General features: G+C 51.5%; 1 protein-coding gene across 2 annotated transcripts; it reads left to right on the top strand.

Moving 5' to 3' along the window:
* Positions 1 to 192: 192 nt before the first annotated feature.
* On the top strand, positions 193 to 22,613 carry PIP4K2B (phosphatidylinositol-5-phosphate 4-kinase type 2 beta). Of its 2 annotated transcripts, none has more exons than XM_047081161.1 (10): positions 193 to 444; positions 10,996 to 11,093; positions 13,911 to 14,007; positions 16,260 to 16,412; positions 17,310 to 17,456; positions 18,436 to 18,474; positions 18,990 to 19,103; positions 21,412 to 21,670; positions 21,767 to 21,870; positions 22,453 to 22,613. In XM_047081161.1, the coding sequence occupies exons 1-10, from the start codon at positions 286 to 288 to the stop codon at positions 22,531 to 22,533; spliced, it is 1,251 nt and encodes a 416-aa protein (XP_046937117.1). In that variant the 5' UTR covers positions 193 to 285; the 3' UTR covers positions 22,534 to 22,613. The 2 variants fall into 2 exon arrangements, with proteins under 2 accessions (XP_046937117.1, XP_046937119.1); XM_047081163.1 differs by lacking the exon at positions 193 to 444 and adding an exon at positions 3,215 to 3,232.
* The last annotated feature ends 1,097 nt before the right edge of the window (positions 22,614 to 23,710 follow it).

Here is a 23,710-nt window from a genome sequence, read left to right as displayed (position 1 = left end):
GAGCGCCTGGTGACGGTGGGGCGGCGGCGGCGCCCGGGGGCGGGGTGCGGAGCGAGCCGGCCGACTCCCGGGAGCGGAGCGGGGCGGGGCGGGGCAGGCCGTGGGGGCGGGCCGTGGGGCGGACGGAACCACCGGGGCGGGGTGGGGAGGTAACGGGACGGGCGCTACCATGGCGCGGTGAGGGAGCGGGGGTGGGGATCGGTCCCGGGGAGGCCTGGGGCCGCTGGCTTGTGCGCCGTCTCGGCCGCCCCCCCTTTTGCCGCCGCCGCCGCCGCCGCCCCGGGCATGTCGTCCAACTGCACCAGCACCACGGCGGTGGCGGTGGCGCCGCTCAGCGCCAGCAAGACCAAGACCAAAAAGAAGCATTTCGTGTGCCAGAAAGTGAAGCTATTCCGGGCCAGCGAGCCGATCCTCAGCGTCCTGATGTGGGGGGTGAACCACACGGTAACCAGCTCCCCCGCGCGCGCCCCTCCGAGCGCGGCGCCGCGCGCTCCCACGCCCCCCGCAGGCCCGGCCCTCGCCCCGCGGGCCCTGCCGGTGACGCCTGCAGCCCCTCGCCAAGCCACTTGCACGCCCACCCCACCCTTGCACGCCGTCCCGGCCGGGTGTGCACTCCCCGAGCGCCACGCGAGGCCTGGTGTCTCCGACGGTGGTATGCCGTCGCCCCCTCCCTTCCCTCCAGCCCCTCTAGCTTCCTGCGTCTGGCTTGCTCGCTTCGGGCAGTCCCTGGAGCGCTGGGGGAAGGCCTGGGTGCGGCGGAATCGCTTTCATCCCTTCACCCTGTTTGTTGCATGTGTTTCCCCCCTTGTTCCTTTAACCGGCTGCCAGCTCACTGTCCAGTTGACGGAGCAAGTGGCATTGGCCTGCCTGAATATTCCTCTATTTCTGGTTATTTGGTTGGTGTGGCTGCTTAAAGTTTCCCACCCTCCAGATCTCCCTACCCCTGACTGTGGAAATCCTTCCTGGGTTTCCTTTTTTTCTTCTTGAACAAGATGTATCAACTGGAGAAGCACAGGCTTCCTTGAACCACAGACACTTTACCAGGGTCTTCCTTGGTTAGGGAGAAGAGAGAATGTAACCATTTGAGAGAAGGTGAGGCCTGATTATAAGGAGGGCTATTCATAGTAGAAATAATGTGTCTTCTTGCATTCGCCTATGGTGTTCATGTCAAAGACACTGACTTCTCTTTTGATTGAGCTTTCTGTTGTATGGTCATGAAGGGTGTGATAGTGGATGGTGGTTAGGGTGAGAGGGCGGTCCCCTGGACCTTTGGGGTGCTTTGAGATTGTCCTAGGAAGTTGGAGCCCAGCATTAGTGCTTGAGCTGGAAGACTTTGTGCCCTGATTGTTTAGGGTCTTTCTTTTCTTTTCCATCCACTTGCTCCTTGCCTTCTGACCACTTGCACTGTGAGTCCCTACACCAGGAATGAGCAGAGGAAGTTAAAGGACCTGAAACACCAACTTCACCAACTGGAAGTTTGGAATGAGGAAGATGAAGCTGATGGCTTGGGTTTCCTGTGAATTTCAGTTTAGGCACCTGACTTTTCAGAGCACTTGCAATTATCCTCAAGATCAAATGATGACAAAGGGGCCTGGGGCCAGCAAGACTTTGTGCTTTGCTTTGGTAGAGGAGCCTTCGGCTGGAGATCGATGAACCTTAGTCTGAGCCAGGGTTTTAGATCTTTACATCTAGTACAGAAAAGTACATGCATATGATGAGGTCTTTGTTGGTGTTTTGGTCTTGGACAGGTTACGGTTTTCAGTAACTTCACTCAGGCGAGGGTCCTCCTGGCCAGGGGTAGGGACTAGCATTGCCTGGAAGCTGCCCTGGGCGAGTAGTCCAGCAGACTTTGTTTCTCCTGCTTCCTGCTGCTTCAGGGGTCATCTGACAACATTGCAAGGGAAACTGGGTCATCAAAATGTGAACCTTGTGTCCCTGCCTGGAAGCCAATCCTTAATTTTGTTCTACAGCCTGCTTCTCACTAGAAAGCATCCTGTCTATATAGAGAACTGGTGGAGGTCTGAGAGTCAGGAATATTGCAGCTAACTACCTTGGGTCGTTATTTTATAACACGAAGAAATGGAGGCCTCAGGTGGGGGATTAGCTCACCCATGGCCACGGCAAAAGATGCAGCTCATTGTCCGACACCATGGGCTGTGTTGGCCACTGGTGGTGCTTGAATGGCAGGTCTCACTTTCTGTGCTTCCTGTTCATTCCATCTCTCAATCGAGTGCCAGGATAGGTGGGGATTATCGTCTTGTTGGAGAACCTGAATGCACCCTCCTGTATGTGTGCTTGTGCACGCCGTTTCTCGGGAGTGTGTGTGACGTTTGGCCATGAGTCTGCCCAGATGTGGGCCTCTGAATGGCAGATGGATAGGCATCTGTGATTCTTACTTTCTTGGACTAGGGGGTCACCCTCCTTCATTGCTAACTTGAAGAAAGTTCGTTTGAGGGCTAGTTGGGAAGGCATTGACTTTAAGTAAGGCCCACGGTTCTGGGTGTAATGAGTGAGCACCTCAGGGGAAAGGCACTGGGCACCACTCCCTGGACAGGCCAAGCAGCGCAGGGCAGTTAGTTCCAAGCTTTATTGCATTCATCTTGGCCTGCCATAAGGTCTAATACTTTAGGGTCCCCATCTGGGAGATGGAGGTGTCTCTGCAGAAGAAGAGGGGTATAAAATCTTGCAGTTCCCAAGGGGGTCAGGACTGCGTTGTTCTTGGCAGATTGCTAGCCTTTCTGGGAGGTTACCTTCCCTCAGAAGCCCACTGTTGCCACTCTTTGCAATCTGAGGTTTCAGATACCACGTTTCTTTGATTCTTTAGTCTCTCACCCACTTAGGCGTTTAGAACATGATGGTCTGTGACTGATGGTGCATGGGATGCTGTGTCTTTATCGAGAGCAAAAGTCAGTTACTCTGTCCTGAAGTGGTTGATTGACTTCTAGATGGAAAAAGACAGGTTTTTGAGCTTGGTGTTGTTACAGGAGCTCCTCTCCTGGACAAGAGATGCGGCCCATGGACTTTGTGGAGGGAGACTGAAGGAAAAGGAGAAGAGTCAGAAGACTTTGGATCTGTCAGGGAAGAACTAGTAAAGAGAGAAAACCAGGGTTTTTGTGGATGAAAAACAGTTTAGAGGCCCTTGAGTTAGGGAAGAGATTGTCTTGGAGAGGGGCGTGGAAACCAGAGATCTCCAGACCTGGGTCGATAACCTGTTGGCCATTTCAGGAATCAGGTATGTGTGAAGATTCACCCAGGTTATCAGAAAGAGTGGGAGCAATCCATGGTAGCGATATTTAACCACACAGGAAACTGATAGACTCTTCTACACCATTTTACATTTCCCCCAGCAGGGTTGTGGGGTTTCCAATTTCTCCTCATCCTTGGCAACACTTGTTATTGTCTGTCTTTTTTATTATAGCCCCCCTGGTGGATTTGAAGTGTTACCTCCTTGTAATTATGATTTGTGTTTCCTTGATAACTAATGGTGTCGAGTATCTTTTCATGTGCTAATTAGCCTTTTTTATGTTTTCATTGGAGAAACATCTAAGACCCTTTGCCCGTTCTTTTAAAAACACTATTGTCCATTTTTTTTTTTTTTTTTTAAATTTTTTTTTTTTCAATGTTTATTTATTTTTGGGACAGAGAGAGACAGAGCATGAACAGGGGAGGGGCAGAGAGAGAGGGAGACATAGAATCGGAAACAGGCTCCAGGCTCCGAGCCATCAGCCCGGAGCCTGACGCGGGGCTCGAACTCACGGACCGCGAGATCGTGACCTGGCTGAAGTCGGACGCTTAACCGACTGCGCCACCCAGGCGCCCCTATTGTCCATTTTTTAATTGGGTTGCCTTTTTATTACTGAGTTGTAAGAGTTCTTTATATATTTTCGATACAAGTCCCTTATCAGATATATGATTTGCAAATATTTTCTCACATTCTTTGGATTATCTTTTCTGCTTTCTTGATGGTATCTTTTGAAGCTCAGGTTTTTAATTTTGATAAAGTCCAATTTATGTATTTTTGTTTGTTTGTTTGCTTGTACTTTTGGTGTCATATCTAAGAAGGCTTCCCCTTATCCAAGGTCAATGAAAATTTACTCCTATATTTTCTTCTAAGAAAAAGTCTGATAGTTTTAGCTCTTACATTTAGGTCTGTAATCCATTTTGCATTAATTTTTGTGTACAGTGAAAGGGACAGATTCATTCTTAAGTCTGCTCAGTTCTCCCCCCACACTTCACCCCTGTTCTGCCCATGTATTTTCTTTGCCTAATGCAGACCCAGAACCTCTTTTTACCTGCCTTTTTGTCTTGCTCTGCCACTTTTATTTTTTTTTATTTTTTTATTTTTTATTTATTTTTGGGACAGAGAGAGACAGAGCATGAACGGGGGAGGGGGAGAGAGAGAGACAGAGAGACAGAGACAGAGACAGAGACAGAGACAGACACAGAATCGGAAACAGGCTCCAGGCTCCGAGCCATCAGCCCAGAGCCTGACGCGGGGCTCGAACTCACGGACCGCGAGATCATGACCTGGCTGAAGTCGGACGCTTAACCGACTGCGCCACCCAGGCGCCCCTCTCTGTCACTTTTAAAACCTTCAGTAAATATTCCCATTCTAGTGAGGCCTTTGGATAACTTTGCCCTTTGCCAGGGCTTTCCACCTCACCGAGAAGAAAAGGAGAAGAAAACCCACGGTGTGCAGAAGGACGAATAAACGTAGGGGTGAATTTGTTGGCACGTGTGGCTCTGTTCGTGCTTTTTTCCTCTCTGGTTTGAGGTCTTGCTTGGACTTCCTTGGTCTTGGGAGTGTGTTTTTCAACACGACATGTTTTCTGATGGAGGCAGGTGACACATGATTGTCAGTGGTAGCCAGCCCATTGCTGAGCCCACCACAGAATTGCAGGACAGGTCAGGAAACCAGCATGTCCCGCCCACGCCTTCTGTGTAACAATTCCTATGAAGGTCACACAGGGAAGTAGAGGCTTCTGGAGTCAGAAGTTCACCAGATGAGAACTAGCGACTGAATTTTCATCTCCAGTAGGATCAGCCGAGGGTGAATTCTCTGCTCCTAAATTTCTCACTCAGCTTGTTTAGCCTCCTTGTTATTCATGCTGATGGCTCATGGAGTTAATCATGTGGATAATCCAAAAACCACTTACGTGATGTGAGATACAACAGATTTACCATCCTAACACGTTGTATTTAGCGTGATACTTGAATGAATATGCATTCCGCAAGTGCACTTCTGCTGAAGGGCAGAGGGGTTCGTTGGCCCAGAAATGTGCTGGATAATAAAGGAAAGGCACATCTTCCTGAAACGTTGCTTTAAGTCATGACCTTTCAGGTTTCGAAACTTTTAGTTACTCCCCTTTACCTACCAAATAAAGTTTCTTCTTCTCTCCCTGGTATTTAAGACTTTTTAAGGTCTAGTCATAGCCTTCTCCATAGCTGACTTAATCTTCGTTCCCATTCTCCAGACCATGAGTCTTTGGCAAAGTCACAACAGCTTTGCTGTCTCTTTTCTCTTTGTCCTGGTGTTGCCATCCTTCAGTCCCCTTTTTCTAGCCATGCATCCCTCTGGCCAACATTTATTGTGCAATTACTATGTGCCAGTCATTGTGCTGGGGCATAAACATGGGTAAGGTGGTCTCTTCCTTCTAGGGGAAAAATCAAGCCTAGTGGAAAAATCAAGCATGTAAGCAAACAGTTACCCAAGTGAGTGTGATACTTAGGTTATAAAGATGCACAGAGGAATGAATAATTAATTCAGCTTGGGAAAGACAGAGTGGGTCTCACAGAGGAAGTGTCATTTAGCCAGATCTTGTATGATTCTCTTAGCTTTATCCTTTCCTCAATTCCTGCTGCCAGAGTCTGTCACCTGAACTATTGTAATGGCCCCATAAATGGTCTTACTGCTGCTTATTTTTGCCTTTTCCAGTCCTTACTTGATTTTGATTCCAGGATACCTTTCTGTTCCATTTGAACATGTGAATTCCCAGACTTAAACCCAAGAGGACTTCCCATTTCCTGCCTAGTTAAGTCCAGATTTATATAGTGGACAAGTCTAAGTTCAAATCCAGGCTCTGCCCTTTGTTATAGCTTTGGAGCTTCATTTTCCTTTTCTATAAAATAAGCAAAAACACTTGCCTTGCAGATTATTAGAATAGAGGCAAGGGATGGAAAATGCTTCCTTAGTCAAGGTAGCTATCCATAAGAAGGATCACACAGCACAGTATAGGGGCACCAGACCGACCTGGGAGCAAATCCTGACTCTGCACATCCTGTCTATGTGACCTTGAGCAAGGTACTCTGAACTTCTTCTGCAAAATCAGATTAATAGCAGTTCATGTGACCAACCAGGTATTAGAAATAATAGCACAGAGCAGAAAATATGTGATACATGTGATATCTATGTATTTGTATATACAATATATGATAATATAAAGCACCAGCCACTTTTAGGTATTTGGTAAAAAGAAGCGGCTGTTCTTTATTAATACTGATAATATGAACATGTTAGACCAGTCACCTATCTTCCTATGTTGTCTCCCTCCACTCCTTAGTGCTGCTGACCTACCCTCTCACCCTCCAGCCTTCTCACCCCCCAGCTCTGTACTTAGGCTGGGCAATAGACTTTTACAACTCTGAGGCTTGGTTCTGACTGTTCCCACCACCTGGGATTCCCTTCCTCTTATTTATTTATTTATTTATTTTTTTGGAGAACTACCATCCTAGGCCTTTCTCACACATTCTCCACAGCTTCCTCTAGCCAGCAACTCTGACTCCCACTCCCAGGCAGCACCAGTTTCTTAATCTGTTTTGCCACCTCCCTTTATTCATAACTCCATAGCACTCATCACATTGTATTCTTTGTCGTCTGTCTTCTCAGCTAGACAGAGATCATGTCTTTTTATTTTTGTATCCCCAGCTCTGGCACAGCCCTGGCACATAGAGTAAGGCCCTCGGTACACTGAGTGGAAATTAGCTGAAGAGGAGTTTGGCAGAGTCTGAGCCAGGTCAGGAAAGGCCTTAAATGTCAGGCTAAGGAGGTTTGCCCTGCGGTTGATGAAGAGCCATGGAAGATCTTAAGTAGGGGTGTAACATGATCTTGTAGATTCTTCCAGTGTCAAGTGCCCTTGGCAATACCAGGAGAGGCATTGGGTGCCCTGTTTCAAGCCTGACGTGTGAGAGCCAGGAGTCTTTGTGACCACATTAACCTCACCCTCTGAGCCTCTCCTGTTCTTGATGTCTCCGTGCTGTGTTCGCACTTACTTGTATACTACTTGACTTTGAATTTCTCTTATGTCACGGGTTTGTCTCATCTCCCTGATTAGAGGAGAAGCCTCCTACTTCTTTTGGGTACATAGTGTGCATGTTTCCCCCGCTGTGCGCCCCCTCCTCCCTAACATGAAGTGAAGCATGTAGTAGGTATTTTAGTAAGTGCTTGTTCAATTGAAATTGAATAGAACTCTCTGGGGATGTAAAATTTAGCACAACTAAAAAAAAAAAAAAAATAGTACAGCTAATCCCCAGAGTGAATCATCTACATGGGGCCCAGTGGAAATGAGAGGTGAGTCTACATAGTTCAGATGTATGGATTGTTCGCCAAAAAGTATCTCAGAAATTTCCTCCCGTTGGGTTGTGTAGTCAAGAATAGAGATGAAGGGAGGGGCGCCTGGGTGGCGCAGTTGGTTAAGCGTCCGACTTCAGCCAGGTCACGATCTCGCGGTCCGTGGGTTCGAGCCCCGCGTCAGGCTCTGGGCTGATGGCTCAGAGCCTGGAGCCTGTTTCTGATTCTGTGTCTCCCTCTCTCTCTGCCCCTCCCCCGTTCATGCTCTGTCTCTCTCTGTCCCAAAAATAAATAAACGTTGAAAAAAAAAAAAGAATAGAGATGAAGGGAGAGCTGAAAACCAACCAACTGAACAACCACTCGAACTAGGCTGAACTAAAAGTTAACAGAGAATTAATGAGTGTTCCTGAATAGCTGCTGTTAGAATAATTCCCCCCGGCTTGCCGCAGCTGACCCTCACAGGCAAGGGCTTCAGTCTTTTCTAGTCCTCGCAGCATCAAGCCCTGCCCTGGCACCAAATCTGGATTTGAGACGATCCCAGAATCTATGGATAGCAAATACTAGAACATTTTGGTATAAAACCATACTCTTGGAGCCAGTGGTATGTCCTTTCCAGTGTGGAGGTGTGAACTAGAAAATCCAGAAGCTGCACATGCTCTATGAACTTCTTAACTTCTTTAGCTGTCAGAGCCGGGCAGTATATGCTGGTGCGGGGGCGAGGGGGGCAGGGGGAAGAGGTGGGCCAGCTACCATGAATTGTTTGTGTTGGCAGGAAAATGAGGAAGTAGAATGGTTTCCTCCGTAGGCACAAGCTTAACAATCGGGCTCCCTTGTGAGCAGCCCCTGGAATGGGAAGTGTGTGTGTGTGTGTGTGTGTGTGTGTGTGTGTGTGTGTGGCTGGTAAGCCATTGGCAGGCATCACAGACCTGAATGCTGGGAATTTTCAGTGTCCAGTCTGATGAGTTTCAGCAAATGTATATAGCCATGTAATTATCAACCCAAACAACATATAGAACACTTCTGTCACCCCAGAATCACACCTGTCATGTCCCTTTACAGTCAACCACCTCTAGCCCAAACCCAGGCAGACTCTTTTTGGATTTCTCTCACCGTAGATTTCTGCTCTAGAATGTCATGTAAATGGACCCATACAGGATATACTCTCGTGTGTATGCCTGTCCGTTTTTGCCAGCAGTTTATTGAGTCTCTGCCCCACTGCCAACTTCTGCCAGTACCCTGCTTACCCACCACCCCCCCCCCCCCCGCCCCTCCGCCACATATATATGCCTGTGCCTTCCTTCATTTCCCCAGAAGCAAATTAGGTTTTTCACTAACTCTAGGAAAATATGGTTCCCCAGCCTGGTTACTGCATTAACTTCTATCCTCTGACATTTCTAAATAAAAAAGGTTTGGAGCATGAAAGGGGCAGCAAATTAAATGCTGTTTCCCCCATTCATGCTCCTAATGACTCTAGGTTATTCCCTCACTGCCACATGGGCCTCATTGAGATAATAGGATTTGCAAGGAAAGTCTCTGGGAGACATAAGGCTGTGTGTCCCCTCCCCCCCAGCCATTAAGGCAGACCTAAGGTTTCCTCTGTAAATCCTGAATGCATTAGTGGCCACTGGGTAGAGGGTCAAGTGTCAAATACTCTGCTGTGAAGGGAGAGGACATCTGTGGCTAATTAGACCACTAATTGGCTAAGCTGGGGACAGGGAAGGGCAGGATGAGCTCTCTCAGCTCTGCACCAATGGGAAGCCTGCTCTCCGGCAGCCTCCTGCTCCCTGAAGGGAGAAGAAAGCCCATGGGAAGGTTTGTAAGGCACCCCACCCCATCTCCCCCAGTTTAGCAGAAGGCAGGACCTGGCTTTAGGAACTGGCCCTTTTAAATTTTAATTATTTAAAATTTATTTTTAGTTTTATTTTTTATTTTTGAGAGAGAGAGCATGAACATCCATGAAGATGGAGTGGGGGGGGGGGGAGGTGGGGGACAGAGGATCCAAAGCGGGCTCTGCGCTGACAGCCCAGAGCCCAGTGTGGGGCTCGAACTTCACGAACTGTGAGATTGTGACCTGAGCTGAAGTCAGACACTCACCCAGGCGCCCCTATTTTTAATTAAAAAAAAAAAGTTTATTTATTATGAGAGAGCACAAGTGGGGGAGGGGCAGAGAGGGAGAGAGAATCCCAAGCAGGCTCCCTGCTGTCAGCTCAGAGCCTGACACGGGGCTCAATCTGAAGAACCTTGAGCCGAAATCAAGAGTTGGCTGCTTACCCAGGCACCCCAAGAACTGGCCCTTTTTTAATCAGGAGAGTGAGAGTGAGCCAGTGGCCAGATGTCTACCTCATCTTTTCACTTAGTCCTTTATTTTAGGGGCACCTGGGTGGCTGAGTCGGTTAAACATCTGATTCTTGATTTTGGCTCAGGGCATGATCTCATGGTTCATGAGTTCAAGTCCTGCATCTGGCTGTGTGCAGGCAGCAGGGAGACTCCTTGGGACTCTCTCTCCCTGTCTCTCTGTTCCTCTCTCTCTCTCTCTCTCAAAATAAATAAGTAAACTTAGGGGCGCCTGGTGGCTCAGTCGGTCAAGCGGCCAGCTTCGGCTCAGGTCATGATCTCGCGGTCTGTGAGTTTGAGCCCCATGTCAGGCTCTGTACTGACAGCTCAGAGCCTGGAGCCTGCTTCCGATTCTGTGTCTCCCTCTTTTTCTAGCCCTCCCCCGTTCGCACTCTGTCTCTGTCTTTCAAAAATGAATAAATGTTAAAAAAAATTTTTTTTAATAAATAAGTAAACTTATAAAAATAAATTTAATCCTTCACTTTGGAGATGAGTTATCCACCCACACAAACTCATCCAGCTGCTTTCGTACCATAACCTGGTTTCTTGAGTGACCTCAATTTGTATGAAGATGTTAAAGGCCACCATACCCACATAGGTTGTGTGATGTTTCTTCATTGATCTACTTATTACTACATTTGACAAATATTTATACAGTATCTGCCAGATGCAAATCATGGTGCCAAGCACCATGGAGCCTCTGGAGATCAGTTAGATGACCTTTGCTTACAAGGATCAGTAATAGGGTCTTGCCTCGCTTAGAGTCTAGCAAGCTTGTGAGGTTGATAAGCACTAACCACAATATGAGGGAGGCTGTGCGATGGCCCAAAGGGCAGATGCAAACACTGCTTCAGGAATTCCAAAATCAGAAAGAATATTTATGGTCTAGAGAATCACGGGGAGCTTCCTGGAGGGAGGTGCCTTTTGAGCTGGACCTTATCAGGTGGGGAGAATTTCAGTAGGTAGAGATGAAGTTGGGAACTTAACTTGAAGAGAAGAGCAGAAATACAAAGACCAGGAGGGACTCCATAGACACGTTTTTGGTGAGATGGCGGCATTCACGTTTGTAGCATATCCCGTCTCTTGCTTTGCAGATCAATGAGCTGAGCAATGTCCCCGTCCCTGTCATGCTAATGCCAGATGACTTCAAAGCATACAGCAAGATCAAGGTGGACAATCATCTCTTCAATAAGTAAGTTACCTACTGAAGTGGGCTCAGGTTTTGTGGGCAGTCCTTTCCCTCAAGGCAGAGAGCTTCTGAAAACTGGCGCACGATAGTGCCAAGCCAGCGCCTGGCAGGGTGTGACAGGGACACCTGGATCTCAGAGCTGACAGACTGGCAGGGAAAATCCATTCATTATGGGCCTCTCCCCTTTGCGGTGTTCTGTCATCGCCTTTGTCTCCCTGCCTCCGGTGTCCCTCGAGGCATGTGGCCAGGCCCAGGGTGATTCATCTGGGGCCAGGTTAGGTAGCAGTGAGCTGCTCACGAGCTGTGGTGTCTAGTGTGAGGCTGACAGCAGTGGCCCTATCTTGATCTCCGTCTGAGGCAAGAAGCTGCCAGACATGTTCCTGGCCCGGAATGCAGCCAAGCTCTTCCCTCTCCAACGGGTGTGTGAAAGACAGGCCGAGCATGGGGCCCAGGGGCGCCATCCAAAGTAATTCTTCCCACTTTCGTTCACTGTGGCTTCTGGGATCGGCACTGGGGTCGGAAGCTTGTCTCAGGTTGTTGGAGCAGCCATCTCACCTGGTCCAGTGTGGGGGCGGCTCTGAGCCCTCTGGAAGCCTCACGTTTTCATCCTACTGTGGGTCACCCCGGGAACCATTCGCTGTGCACACTCCTCTCTGTTCTGCATTTGCATCCTGGCTCCACTTTCCATTGCCCCACCGTCCCCGCACCTCACCAGCTGGGCTCTGTCACCCCACCATTGCCAGACTGCTAGCCTGGAGGGAAGCTTGATTTGAAAATATCCCTTAGTGGCCTCTCTGCCACAGTAAGTAATAACGACATCTTATTCTAGAAGACGTCTGTCTTCATGGCTAAGCGGCCACCTGTATAGACGGAAAACTCCTGTGTTTCTCACACCACTACCACACGTCACTTCACTGGGTTTTCCACACGTCAAGCAATTCTGTAGGACACTAGTCGGGTGCCCTGCCAATTCAATTCAGCTCTGACACTGTCCACCTGCAGTTAGCATCAGGCCCCACAGTGAAGAGCTTAGTCCCACAGAACTGCCCCCCACCTTCAGACGCCAATCGCAAATCTAGGTCGTCACCTGTGCTTCTGACCAGCCTGCTGTGGGGCCCATGTTCCCCCCACCCTCCCCCTTGGGTTCGGTTAATTTGCTGGAGGGGCTCACAGAACTCAGGAAAACAGTTTATTTACTTGATTACTAGTTTATCATCAAGGGTACAGCTCAGGAACAACCAGTTAGAAGAGACACATGGGGGAAGGTATGTGGGAAGGGGTGCGGAGGTCCCATGCCCTCTCCAGGTACACCACCCTCCCCACACCTGCATGCATGCAACACCTGCGAACTCTGGAGCCCTGTCTTCATTAAGAAGGCATGATTGAGGAAATCGACTGGTGATTGGTTCAGCCTCTAGCCCCTCTCCCCTCCCTGCCATCCAGGGAGTGGGACTGAAAGTTCCAGCCCTCTCATCCTGGTTGGTTCCCCTGGCAACCAGCACCTATCCTTTGAGGCTTTCCAAAAATCACCTTATTCACATAAGCTCAGATGTGGTTGAAAGGGGATTGTTATGAATTAAAAAAAAGACCTCGTTATTGCTCTTATGACTTAGGAGATTCCAAGGTTTTTAGCTGCTCTGTGTCCGAAACAGGAATGAAGACCAAATATATATATTTCTTATTATATCACAATATCACACCCGGTAAGGAAGAAGAGGCAGGCTCTGAGGCTCTGGCTCTGAGGCAGGAAAGGAGGTTGTTCTTTCCCAGGGGTCAGGGCTCTGGAAGTGGGCATCGAACCACTGCCCATTTCAGGGTCCGTGGCCTCTGGTGAAGTTCCGGGACCTTGACATCTTGGCCTAAGGCAGAGCATCAATTTCTTCTTTTCTTTTTTTGTTCCTTTTGACCTTTCAACGACTGTTTATGTGCTAGTTATTAGCCTGCAATGCTCCTTACTAAAAGATGGGTACATGAGGCAGACCAGGCCCCTGCCCTCATGAGAAGCCACTGCTTTTTTATTTCCTCGAAGTATATCATCCTGGAGTAGTCAGAGGGATGTATTTCTCAAAGGGACTTCCCCAAGGAAGGTGGCCATTTTAACGACGGAGGATTTGGAGGAGGCATCCCTTCAAGGCGATTCTCTACCCTCCTGGGAGTCTGAGTTTTTGACCAAGGAGTGGGAAGGGTTGAGGTTGGTGCCAGCAGCCCACAGACAAGGCTTCCTGAAAAGAGAGGATTCCAGTCATTTGAGATCTCTTTAATCCAAAGCACCCTTGTCCTCCGTCCCGGGGGAAGCCCAAGGCAGGGCCTCAGGATGTGTTGGTAGCAGCGTCCCCGAGGAGAGGGTCCCTTGGTGGAGAAAGTCCGCTCCCTTTAGCAGTCAGACTGCTGTCTGCCTCACAACTGCTGTTCCCATGCAGCCATTGACAGGTAGCAAGTACAGCTCTCGTGCAGGAAGGGCCTGCACTCCGTCTCACTTCTTGGCAGCTAAGGTTTTTTCCCTTTAATGTCGATTTCGTCTAAAGATAACACACAGGAAAAGTACACAGATTGTAAGTACACAGCTCGACTAATTTTTACCAAGTCAACACAAGGGATGTAAAGTTTTAAAACTCTTACATGCTCAGAATCACCAGGAGTATTTGTTAAAAATGCAGTTTCCAGACTCCTCTCCAGAATTTCTGGGGCCTAGAAACCTCCATTCTAAGCACCACAAATTGTTCCGATTCTGATGACCTGTGGACCAAACCCACAGAAGTTGATGTAAGGATTAGATGGGCAAGGAGAGGCTCACAAAGACATTTCTCTGCTTTGCCCTAGGGAGAACCTTCCCAGCCGTTTTAAGTTTAAGGAGTACTGCCCCATGGTGTTCCGGAATCTCCGGGAGAGGTTTGGGATTGATGATCAGGATTACCAGGTACCGGGTGTCTTTGCAAAGTCGGAGGGGTCAGGGAGTGAAGTGGGGCCAGGAAGCCACAGGACGAGGAGAGGCAAGACTGGTCCACCGTTCTTATGCTACATCTTCCTGTCCTGTCCTGCTCCCGCCCACCCGGCGGTCTTTCCCCCGGTGCTGGCAGGCTTCTGGAGGGGTGAGGGCCCTGGAAGTGGTTCTGAAACTGCCTCGAAGGTTCAGGCTGTCTCCCTGGGAGGGAGAGGCGCGGGAGGGAGAGGGCTGCGGAAGCTGCTTCATCTCAGTCTGACATTCCCAGTCTAGGCCGAAGAACCCTTCTCCTTCGTAGTTTGACTTAAAAGAGAATTGTTGCCAGCGGGAGATGAGGCCTCTTAAAGCAGATAAGACAGAGTAGAAAAGGAAGACTTCAAGGGTAGTGTAACCTTGCCAGGTATGAGTGCCACCTCCTAAACTTGTCCCCTGTCCTCTGTTGGGAGGGGGGGATTGGCGAGACTGGTGACTGCCCCCTCCAGGGGCTGATAATGCCATAGAGGCCTTTGGCCTGCTGAAAGGAATCAGTCCCAGTATCAGGGACGTTATAGTCTGACTCCTAGTGTGTGGTTTCTGTTACTGCTCCGCCTAGCACCTTCCTTGGACCTTCTCCCCCTGGCAGATAGCCTGCTGGTGATGGTGGGAGAATTTTCCACTTCACTTTGGTAGCAGTTAAGAAATACAACTGACTTTCAGTTGTCTGGGGGGGCGGGGGGGAAGAAAAAAAAGGAGTGTACAGCCTACTGAAATCGAAAATGGACGCCCGAATCTTTTTAGAGACCATAACACCTCCCGGCCTGGTCCCAGTAAGCCCTTCATAGCGTAGTTCCTGAGGAGCAGAACGCGCCTCGGTGAGTCCCCCTGCCCTCCCCCTCCGCTCTGGAGGGCCTCCTGCAAAGACGCCATCCCCGAGAGGAGGGCACGGGGATGTGGGAGGAGGAGATGCCAGGCCCGGAACGGTCAAGAATGGCTGTGTCTAGGAAGTACTGGGAGGTCCCTCCAGCCCCGTCTGTTCGGACTGAGCCCTGAGCTGAATCACGACCTGATTGGAGCTGGAGGTTTTCTGAAAACTCTTGCCACTACTGCAACCCCATGTTGCTCGGACGTCTTCCTTCCGCCGTGGCCCCTTCCCTTCCCCTCGGTATTCTAACCACATCCTCTCGGTGTCTGCATTTTTCCTCTAATAACCTTGTGGGCGAATGATTGTGCTCACAACTGACAGAGGCAGGGCGGGCGTAGTTCAGAGAGGGGACTCGAAGGATTTGGAGTCAGAAAGCGCTGCCTGCAGACAAGGCAGCAGTGGAACCTTCCTTCGCACCTGGGCTGGAGGCCTGCATGTCTGACTGGGAGAAGGACCAGGCTGGGAGGGTGAGGCCCTCAGCTGTGTAGCCTACTCAACATTTCTGGGTCGGGGACACCCTGCTTTGGGGATGCCCTTTTAATTCAGTGAGCATCTCACCATGTCACATTTCAGTCTCCCCATGACGGTGGTGCTCCCTCCTTCCCCCGGGGTCCCGTGAGGAGGCATTCAGTGAGGGGAAAGCGTCGAATCCTACGTAAGAGCTGAGGAAAGGGCTTGGAGAGGAGGCGTTTCTGTGAGCAGATCCCCACACGTGTGCTTGGGAACGGGGACATCTGGGACCTCCCTCTCTGCCTCGCCTTGCAAAGGTCTGCTTGGTGAACACATCCCTTCGGTTGACTCACGTGTCCCCCGCCACCCCCTCTAGAGGCTTCTACTGCTCTCTGATCCTAATGGGAGTAGGGCCTCAAGGAGGAGCGGTGGCACTAAGCTTTGTCTTTGTCGCCCCAGGAAACTGGGAAAATCATCTCCGTCTGCCTCGTGTTCCAGGTCAGGGAATTCAGGAGTGGACAAGTTAAATGGCTCACCCAAGGTCATGTTACCTGTGAGCGTCAGGATTCAAGCTCAGCCCCAACGTCTGAGGCAGAGATTTAGTTTACAGGGCAGTTCTAGGGGGTCAGAATGAGAGGAAGTGTCTCATAGTCAGCCCTCTTCCCACCCAGTCAGGGATTAGGAGCTGGTGGAAAGGAACAGCTCTTGTCACTCTGCAGGAGGACTTTCGGGAGAGAGGTGAACTTCCGGTGAGGCAAGGGGTGGGTAAGGCCCTGCCTGTCTCGGCGTGGCTGGCTTCAGAGCAGTCTGGCCCAAGCAAAGGTCAGAGTCTTTGTTCCCCTCCCAAGACCAGCCCGCTTTTGTCTTGGTCCGTCAGAATTCGGTGACGCGCAGCGCCCCTATCAACAGTGACAGCCAGGGCCGATGTGGCACACGTTTCCTCACCACCTACGACCGGCGCTTTGTCATCAAGACCGTGTCAAGTGAGGATGTGGCTGAGATGCACAACATCTTAAAGAAATACCACCAGGTATGGTGAGTCCCGAGTCTGGGCGGTAGAGGAAGGATGGCAAGAGGGAGAAGAGAGCCCCTGGGGAGGGACGGGTCCTCTCACAGCGGCCCACACCTCCTGAGAACCAAGCACTTGGCCCTTCCCGGTGCCATGTGTCTGTGAGCTGAAATGCCTACTGGAAAAAAGGGAAAGAGGAGACATGAAGGCGTGTTACCGATTCAGTCCCATCGAACAGCTGCTTCTTGTCAGAGTCGGGAAGTTTCACACTCGGGCACCTGCCGCGTGTCTTCTAAAAGAGGCCCTGTGGGCTCGGCAGGCTCGCTGCTTTTCCCCTTCTGACTCCCCGCTCATCAGGAACCGGTCCCGGAGAAAAGCAGGGGGCGGTGCGGCGGCCTGCTTGCGACTTCAGGGAAAGCTGGCTTGTCTCTGGGGCCCCTGAGAAGTGGTGAAAGGGACTCCTGGTCTTTGGGGGGACAACGAAAACCCTGCCCGTGGCATGGCTAAGGCCTCCCGGTGCAGGGCCGTTCATTTTTCCCGGACAGCCGGACGGCAGCCCCGCCTCTGCATGCCCCATGCCCTCCGGCTTGCCCGTTCAGGCCGGCGGAGGAGAGGCCAGACCCGTCTGAGGTGCTGACACACCTCTGAAATGGAAGACATGTTCAGTGGCGTCCCAGTAGTGCGAAACCAGAAGGGCTCTGGAACTGCCTCAGCCTCTCCCTCTGCCATGCCCGCTGGGGGCGGGGGTGGCCGTGGCCCGCTGTATGTCCAGGAAACCCCTGTGACTTCACAGGACCCCTTTGAAACCGACCGGTCTGGGAGCTAGACTCCCTGGGAGCGTCTGAGCCTGGGGCGAGCCCCGTCCGTCCTGGCACCTTCACACGTTCCTCAGCACCCGCCTTCCTCCCTTCGCTCTAGTTCATCGTGGAGTGTCACGGCAACACCCTTTTGCCGCAGTTCCTGGGCATGTACCGCTTGACCGTAGATGGCGTGGAGACCTACATGGTGGTCACCAGGAACGTGTTCAGCCATCGGCTCACTGTGCACCGCAAGTATGACCTCAAGGTAAAGGGCTCTGTGGCCGCCCTCCCACGTGTCGGGAGAGCCGGGGCACGGTTTTGGCGTGGACGGGAGACTCGGGAGTTGATGTGCCTAATTCTTACGGGTCAAAGGCTGTTTGAGGTCCAGATGACAGTGACAAGGGGTTATTTATCGTACCATATTTATGGCACGGTCGATGTGCTTCAACTCCTGTCAGTGGGACATGCACGCCGAGGGCAGCGCTTTAGGGACAGGCTGTGCTGATACACGCACTCAGGCATGTGTCCGGGCCCCGTGACTGACAGCACAAGCACGGTTCTGGACACGGAGAGGAACACGCTTGTGACTGTGAGCCACCGTGCTCCACTGTTCTCGAAGCTGGCTTCCTGACGTGTCCCCTCACACCTCTCTCTCCCTGCTACAGCCACGAGGGTTTCTTTCCATTCCAGTGCCCGTGCTCTCCTCCTCCAGCAGCTCGCGCAGGCTGCCTGGCCTGCGTTCCCTCCCTGCCCTTTTCTCCACCTCCACCAGCTCCCACCTCATTGCTTCCTGCTTTCCCTTCTGGGCTCAGCTCAGATATCACTTCTTGCAGGAAGCCGGCCTTGGCCTCCACCGCTGTCCCTCCCCAGTCTGGACCCGCCCTGTGCTAGTGCTCTTGGTGTCCTCCTCCCTCGTACCACCTAGTACTGTTGTAACTAACGGATTAATTAATCGCATAACTGCTTCTTACTGCCTGTCTCCCCTGTTAGAAGGAGAGTCCCCTAAGGGCAGGGACCGGGTCTTGGTTCGGGGCTGTTGGCCGAGCATGTGCCTAGTGTCCGATCAGAGCTCGGTCAGTGGTCCGTGACACGGGAAGTGAACAAGTTGCTGCCTCCTGGCCTCTAGGACTCTAACCAGCCTCCTTCAGTTCACCTGCTGCCTCTCCCCAAAGACTGGTGCATGTTTTCTCACTCAAAGGACTTTGCCTCAGCTGGACCTCTCCTGACGGCTCTTATCCTTTCAGGGCTCCACTGTTGCCAGAGAAGCGAGCGACAAGGAGAAGGTATGCCGGGACCTGTACTGAGCGAGTGTGGAATGGGCTGCTTGGAATCAGAAACACCTTCTGTCGGTCACCCTGTCCCTTCCTCCACCACAGCCCCCAGCCCCGTTCCCAGACGTGTGGCCTGTCGGTGCTGTGTCACCAAGCTCCCGCCCGTGCTCATCCTCGGCCCCGGCCTCTCTTTCCAGCCTTTAATCTCTACCCTTGCTGGGTTGGTCATCGTCCTACAGGGCTGGCGATCTCTGTCTCATAGTCCAGCCTGAAGTGGGGAGTGGCTGCCTGAGCCCCGAGGTAGTTCCGGCTCAGCAGGAAGACGTGCTTTGGTCAGTCCTCAGTGTCTGACGTATGTCAGATATTTGCCATCCCTGCCTGCCCGAGGCCTGGGACTGTAGCCTCCTGCACTGAACCTATTGATTGGGCAGGCGACCATCTCTGCTCTGAGGACCCTTCCCTTTTCTGTACCATCACCTCTGGGGGTGAATGGTACCCAGCCTAACACACTGCTGTTGCTCTCCCAGGCCAAGGACTTGCCGACATTCAAAGACAATGACTTCCTCAATGAGGGGCAGAAGCTGCATGTGGGAGAGGAGAGTAAAAAGAACTTCCTGGAAAAACTGAAACGGGACGTGGAGGTACTTACTAACCCTCGTTTTCACCTTGGTTGAGGAGGCCCCCTCTTGTCCTCAGAGCAGGAGCCTGTTCAGCCTTAAGAAAAATTGAATTCACTACTTTCCAGGAGTGTGGACAAAAGGAAGGCTGGTGATTTGAACAGTGTGGGTGCGAATGAGTATTCCATTGCGGGGGAGACATTTGTGCCGGTAGAAGCTTTGTAACTCAAGTTGGAATGCTTTCCTTCACCTCTTCACTAATCTATTCCAGCACCTTTTTCAAACGCCCCAAAACTTTCTTTCTGGAGGTGTCCCTGTAGTGGAGAGGGTGGCAACGAGTTGCTGAGATCCACCAAGCAGGCCCTTCTTTGGCTCCCATTCTCCACTTACCCAGCAGCCTTCTGGTGGAACGGGGCTTCCTGTGGAGAAGTTCTTCCAGGGCGGGCAGGTGCTAAATAGTGAATGCGTTACTGGACCGCTTGATAACTCAGTGTTTCCTATTTTAACAAATTGGGAGCCTGCTCATTAAAACGAAACCCTACAAACTTTTAATATGTTTACTTTTTTTTTATTATTGTGGCAAAATACACATAAGATAAAATTTGCTGTCTTAACCATTTGTGAGTATATCGTTGAGTGACATTAAGTACATTCACGCTGTTGTGCAGCCGTCATCACCATTCATCTCCAGAAGTTTTCATCTTCCCAAACCGAAACTCTGTACTCATTAAACACTAATTCCCCGTTTCTCCTTCTGCCTAGCCCCTGGCAGCCGTCACGCTGCTTTCTGTCTCTGTGAATCAGACTTTTTTTTTAATGTTTATTTATTTATTTTTTTGGGGGGGGGCAGGAAATGTGATTGGGGGAGGGACAGAGGGAGAGGGAGAATCTCAAGCAGGCTCCATGCTGTCAGCGCAGAGCCCAACATGGGGTGTGATCCCATGAACCACAAGGTCATGACTTGAGCCAAAATCAAGGGTCATATGCTCAACTGACTGAGCCACCCAGGCGCCCCCGTGAATCGGGCTATTTTAAGTGCTTTATATGTAAATGGATTCATACAGTTTTTGTCTTTTGCATCAGGCTTATTTCACTTACCATCATGTCTTCGAGGTTCATGCATGTTATATATAACACATGTCAAAGTGGCCTTCCTTTTTAGGGCCGAATAATATTCCACTGTATGTTTATACCACATTTCGTTTACCTGTTCATCCATCAGAGGGCAATTGGTTAAGGTTCTCCAGAGAAATAGACTAGGGTGCCGACAGATAGATACACAGACAGACAGACAGATGTTTATTGTAAGGAATCAGCTCACAGCTGTAGCTGGCACGTTAGAGACCCAGGAGAGTGGGTGGTTGAGAGTGTCGCCTGGCTGTGGCTTTCTTTTTTTTTTTTTTAATTTTTTAAATTTTTAAAATTTGAGACAGAGAGAGAGAGAGAGAATGAGCGGGGCAGGGGCAGAGAGAGACGGAGACAGAATCTGAAGCAGGCTCCAGGCTCTGAGCTGACAGCTCAGAGCCGGATGCGGGGCTCAAACTCATCAGCTGTGAGATAGTGACCTGAGCCAAAGTCCGACACTTAACCAATAGAGCCACCCAGGCAGGCGCCCCGGCTCTGGCTTTCTTATGGGGTGTTTGTTCCCTTTTCTTTTCCTCCTCATTTTCATCCTGACTGTTAAAGGAGCTGAATTACATCGTTTTTCAAGCTTTGCCTGTGCCCCTCAATTAGAAGTACATTTTACCTCACAGCCCAACACGCACAACTGAAACACTGCCTGCCTACGTCGTGTTACATATGTTTTCTATCCTGTTCCATAGTATTTAATAATAAAAACTGCCTAGTCCCAGCCAACTAAATTAGATTTCCGGCTCCCAGTGGGTTGAGACCTGTGGCTTGAAAGCCACTGCCCCGTCACACCCACCTCTCCAGCCTCCGTGCAGTGTGGGACTCCTTTCTTCGCTGGGACTCACCACATTCGGGCGGTTTCCTCTTCCCTCAGTGTTCTACGTCCTCCCGCAGCTTCTGCCTGCCTGTCTGCTCCTCCTCCGTCAGGCCGCCCGGGCTCCTCTCCCCAGAGAGGCCCCTCTCCTTGCTGCCCTGGCTCCCGCAGCTACTTCCCTTGAGGGACGGCCTCGTCCCTCGAGGGACAGCCGTCTTCCCCACTGGGCACTGAGCTCACTGAAGGCGGAGACTGATGTTTTATTCTCACCCGGGGCTCAGAATCGGAGAATGGACTTGAAGGGAGTGCCTTTTCTCCTCTTTCCAGATGCCACTGGGGTGTCCCTGTAACCTCTCCCTCCCATCTCTCCCTCCTCACCCTCCCTAGTTCCTGGCCCAGCTGAAGATCATGGACTACAGCCTGCTGGTGGGCATCCACGACGTGGACCGGGCGGAGCAGGAGGAGATGGAGGTGGAGGAGCGGGCAGAGGACGAGGAGTGCGAGAATGACGGGCTGGGTGGCAACCTGCTGTGCTCCTACGGCACGCCTCCGGACAGCCCCGGCAACCTCCTCAGCTTCCCCCGCTTCTTTGGTCCTGGGGAGTTCGACCCCTCTGTTGACGTCTATGCCATGAAAAGCCATGAAAGTAAGTGGGAGCCGCGTCTGTCTGGCCACGGGGCCAGCTGCTTACTGCCCTCCTCCCTGCCGCCTCTTCTTCCTTTCCTGCTTCCCTCCCCTGCAGGTGCCCCCAAGAAAGAGGTCTATTTCATGGCCATCATCGACATCCTCACGCCATATGATGCTAAAAAGAAAGCCGCGCACGCTGCCAAAACAGTGAAGCACGGGGTGAGTCCTCCCTGCCACGTCGAGGCCCGGGGCGGGCAGCCTTGGGCCTCCTGCTCTGAGCCGCTCCCCACCCCGCCCCCACAGGGAGCAGGCCCCCTCCCAGCCTCCCGGTTCTCCCTGCCGCCCACCCCTGTGCTCTCCCCACCAGCTGATCTGCCCAGCCCAGTGGCCCCTACTTCTCAGCTTATTGGTTCCGTTCCCAGAGCTGCTGGGCAAGTTGTGTGTCCTGTTGCCTGCAGGGAATAGCTCTGTGTACACGCCCACGCTGCTCCCCAGAGGCCCTTTTCCCCATGGTCTTGAAGTTACTGTCTCCAAACATGGACCCCGCCCAGAGATCCAGTCGCTCCACCACCTCCCCACCACCTTGCCGCTACTCAGTGGGTTTAGGCGGGGGCTTGTGAGTCAAAGGAGCAAGGCCACGGTGGTTCTGAGACGGGAACTGCTCCTCGAGGGCCTGCCCAGGCGGGGGTACAGCATTCAGTTCAAACGCTGGGCCAGAGACTTCCGGATACCCAGGCTCCTCCCGGCTGTAGGCTCTCAGGGCCAGGGAGCTCGACCTGAGTCAGCCTCTGTGTGTTACAGGCGGGGGCCGAGATCTCGACTGTGAACCCTGAGCAGTACTCCAAACGCTTCAACGAGTTCATGTCCAACATCCTGACGTAGTTACCTTCTACCTTCAGCCAGAGCCGGAGAGCCGGATGTGGGGTCGGGCCAGAAAAGGGAGAGGGTGTATTTGGGCTAGATGGGAGGGTGGGGAGCGTGGGGAGCAGTGTAGGGGGAGGGGAGGGCTTCAGTGATGAGACTGCAGCCTGTGACATTGAAAGACTCTAGCTGGGGAGGAGGGGATGTGCTGTGTGAGCACGTACCCACAGGGTGTAGCCTTGATCTTTCCCCCGTTTGACCCAGGTTGAAAAGGGGTTTCCTTTTTGTTCCCTTGTAACCTTTTTAACAATACGTTGGGGCTAGAGATGACTTTGTGGGTTTATGTGGGTTTTGTTTCTGAAATCTCATTGCTCCAGGTTTGCTATTTATAATGATGTGTGTCATCACCCCATCACCCTCCCCATCCCTGCCCTGCTCTCGGTTCCCTTCAGTGAAAGAGGCACCCCCATGGACCCGGCCAAGGGGCCTCTCAGGGCCAAGTGCTCTGATGGCAGAGGAGAGGTCAGACACTTCAGTCCTGCTGCATTTGATCTTGTCTGGATTAACTTTTTCATTTTATGGAGTATTGTGCACAAACTTCCTCCACCTTTTCACCTTGGATCCAAGTGAAATGTTACCTGATTCCTCCATCTAAATGCTGTCCTCCAAATCAACAGCAGGCATCTTGGATCAGAATCAGAGATCTCACAGGGGCGTGAGTTCATCCTCATGGGATGGTGAGGGGTGGGGGTAGAGGCTGGGCTCTTGGACAGCTGGTTCTCACAGAACCCTGCGATCATCACCCACGCCTCTGAGCTCCTTTGGCTGCTGGAGTTCAGATGTCCTCTGTCTAAAGCCTGCCTCCCGTTGGTCAAGAGGAACTAGAAAGCATCTTTAGGTACAGCAGGAGCCTTCATGCTTCGATGGTTATTTCCCCTTGGGAAACCCCCAGAACCTGATGAGTATCCAGTGAGGCCTTGTGCCCTCCATCCATTGACTTCCTCCTGACCTTCTCCCACGCACCCTCCCTTGTAGTTGAGCTTTTAGCTGGGGGAGACCTCCACGTGCCTGGGATGCTCCTTGCAGAGAGGCCTCCTCAAGCCCCAGGGCCACCATGTAGATAATCTGATGCCCTGTGCCTGTGGTCTGTCCCCCTGGACAGTTTTGGCCATCAGGGAGTGCCGCCCCCCACCGTGGA

Source organism: Lynx rufus, unplaced genomic scaffold (genome assembly GCF_022079265.1).
Source record: "Lynx rufus isolate CCGP_SWC_20201006 ecotype Redwood Valley unplaced genomic scaffold, mLynRuf1.p SCAF_18, whole genome shotgun sequence".
NCBI classification, from domain to species: Eukaryota; Metazoa; Chordata; class Mammalia; order Carnivora; family Felidae; genus Lynx; species Lynx rufus.
Note: the sequence above shows the minus strand (reverse complement) of the source record. Positions and strands in the feature narration are given on the sequence as shown.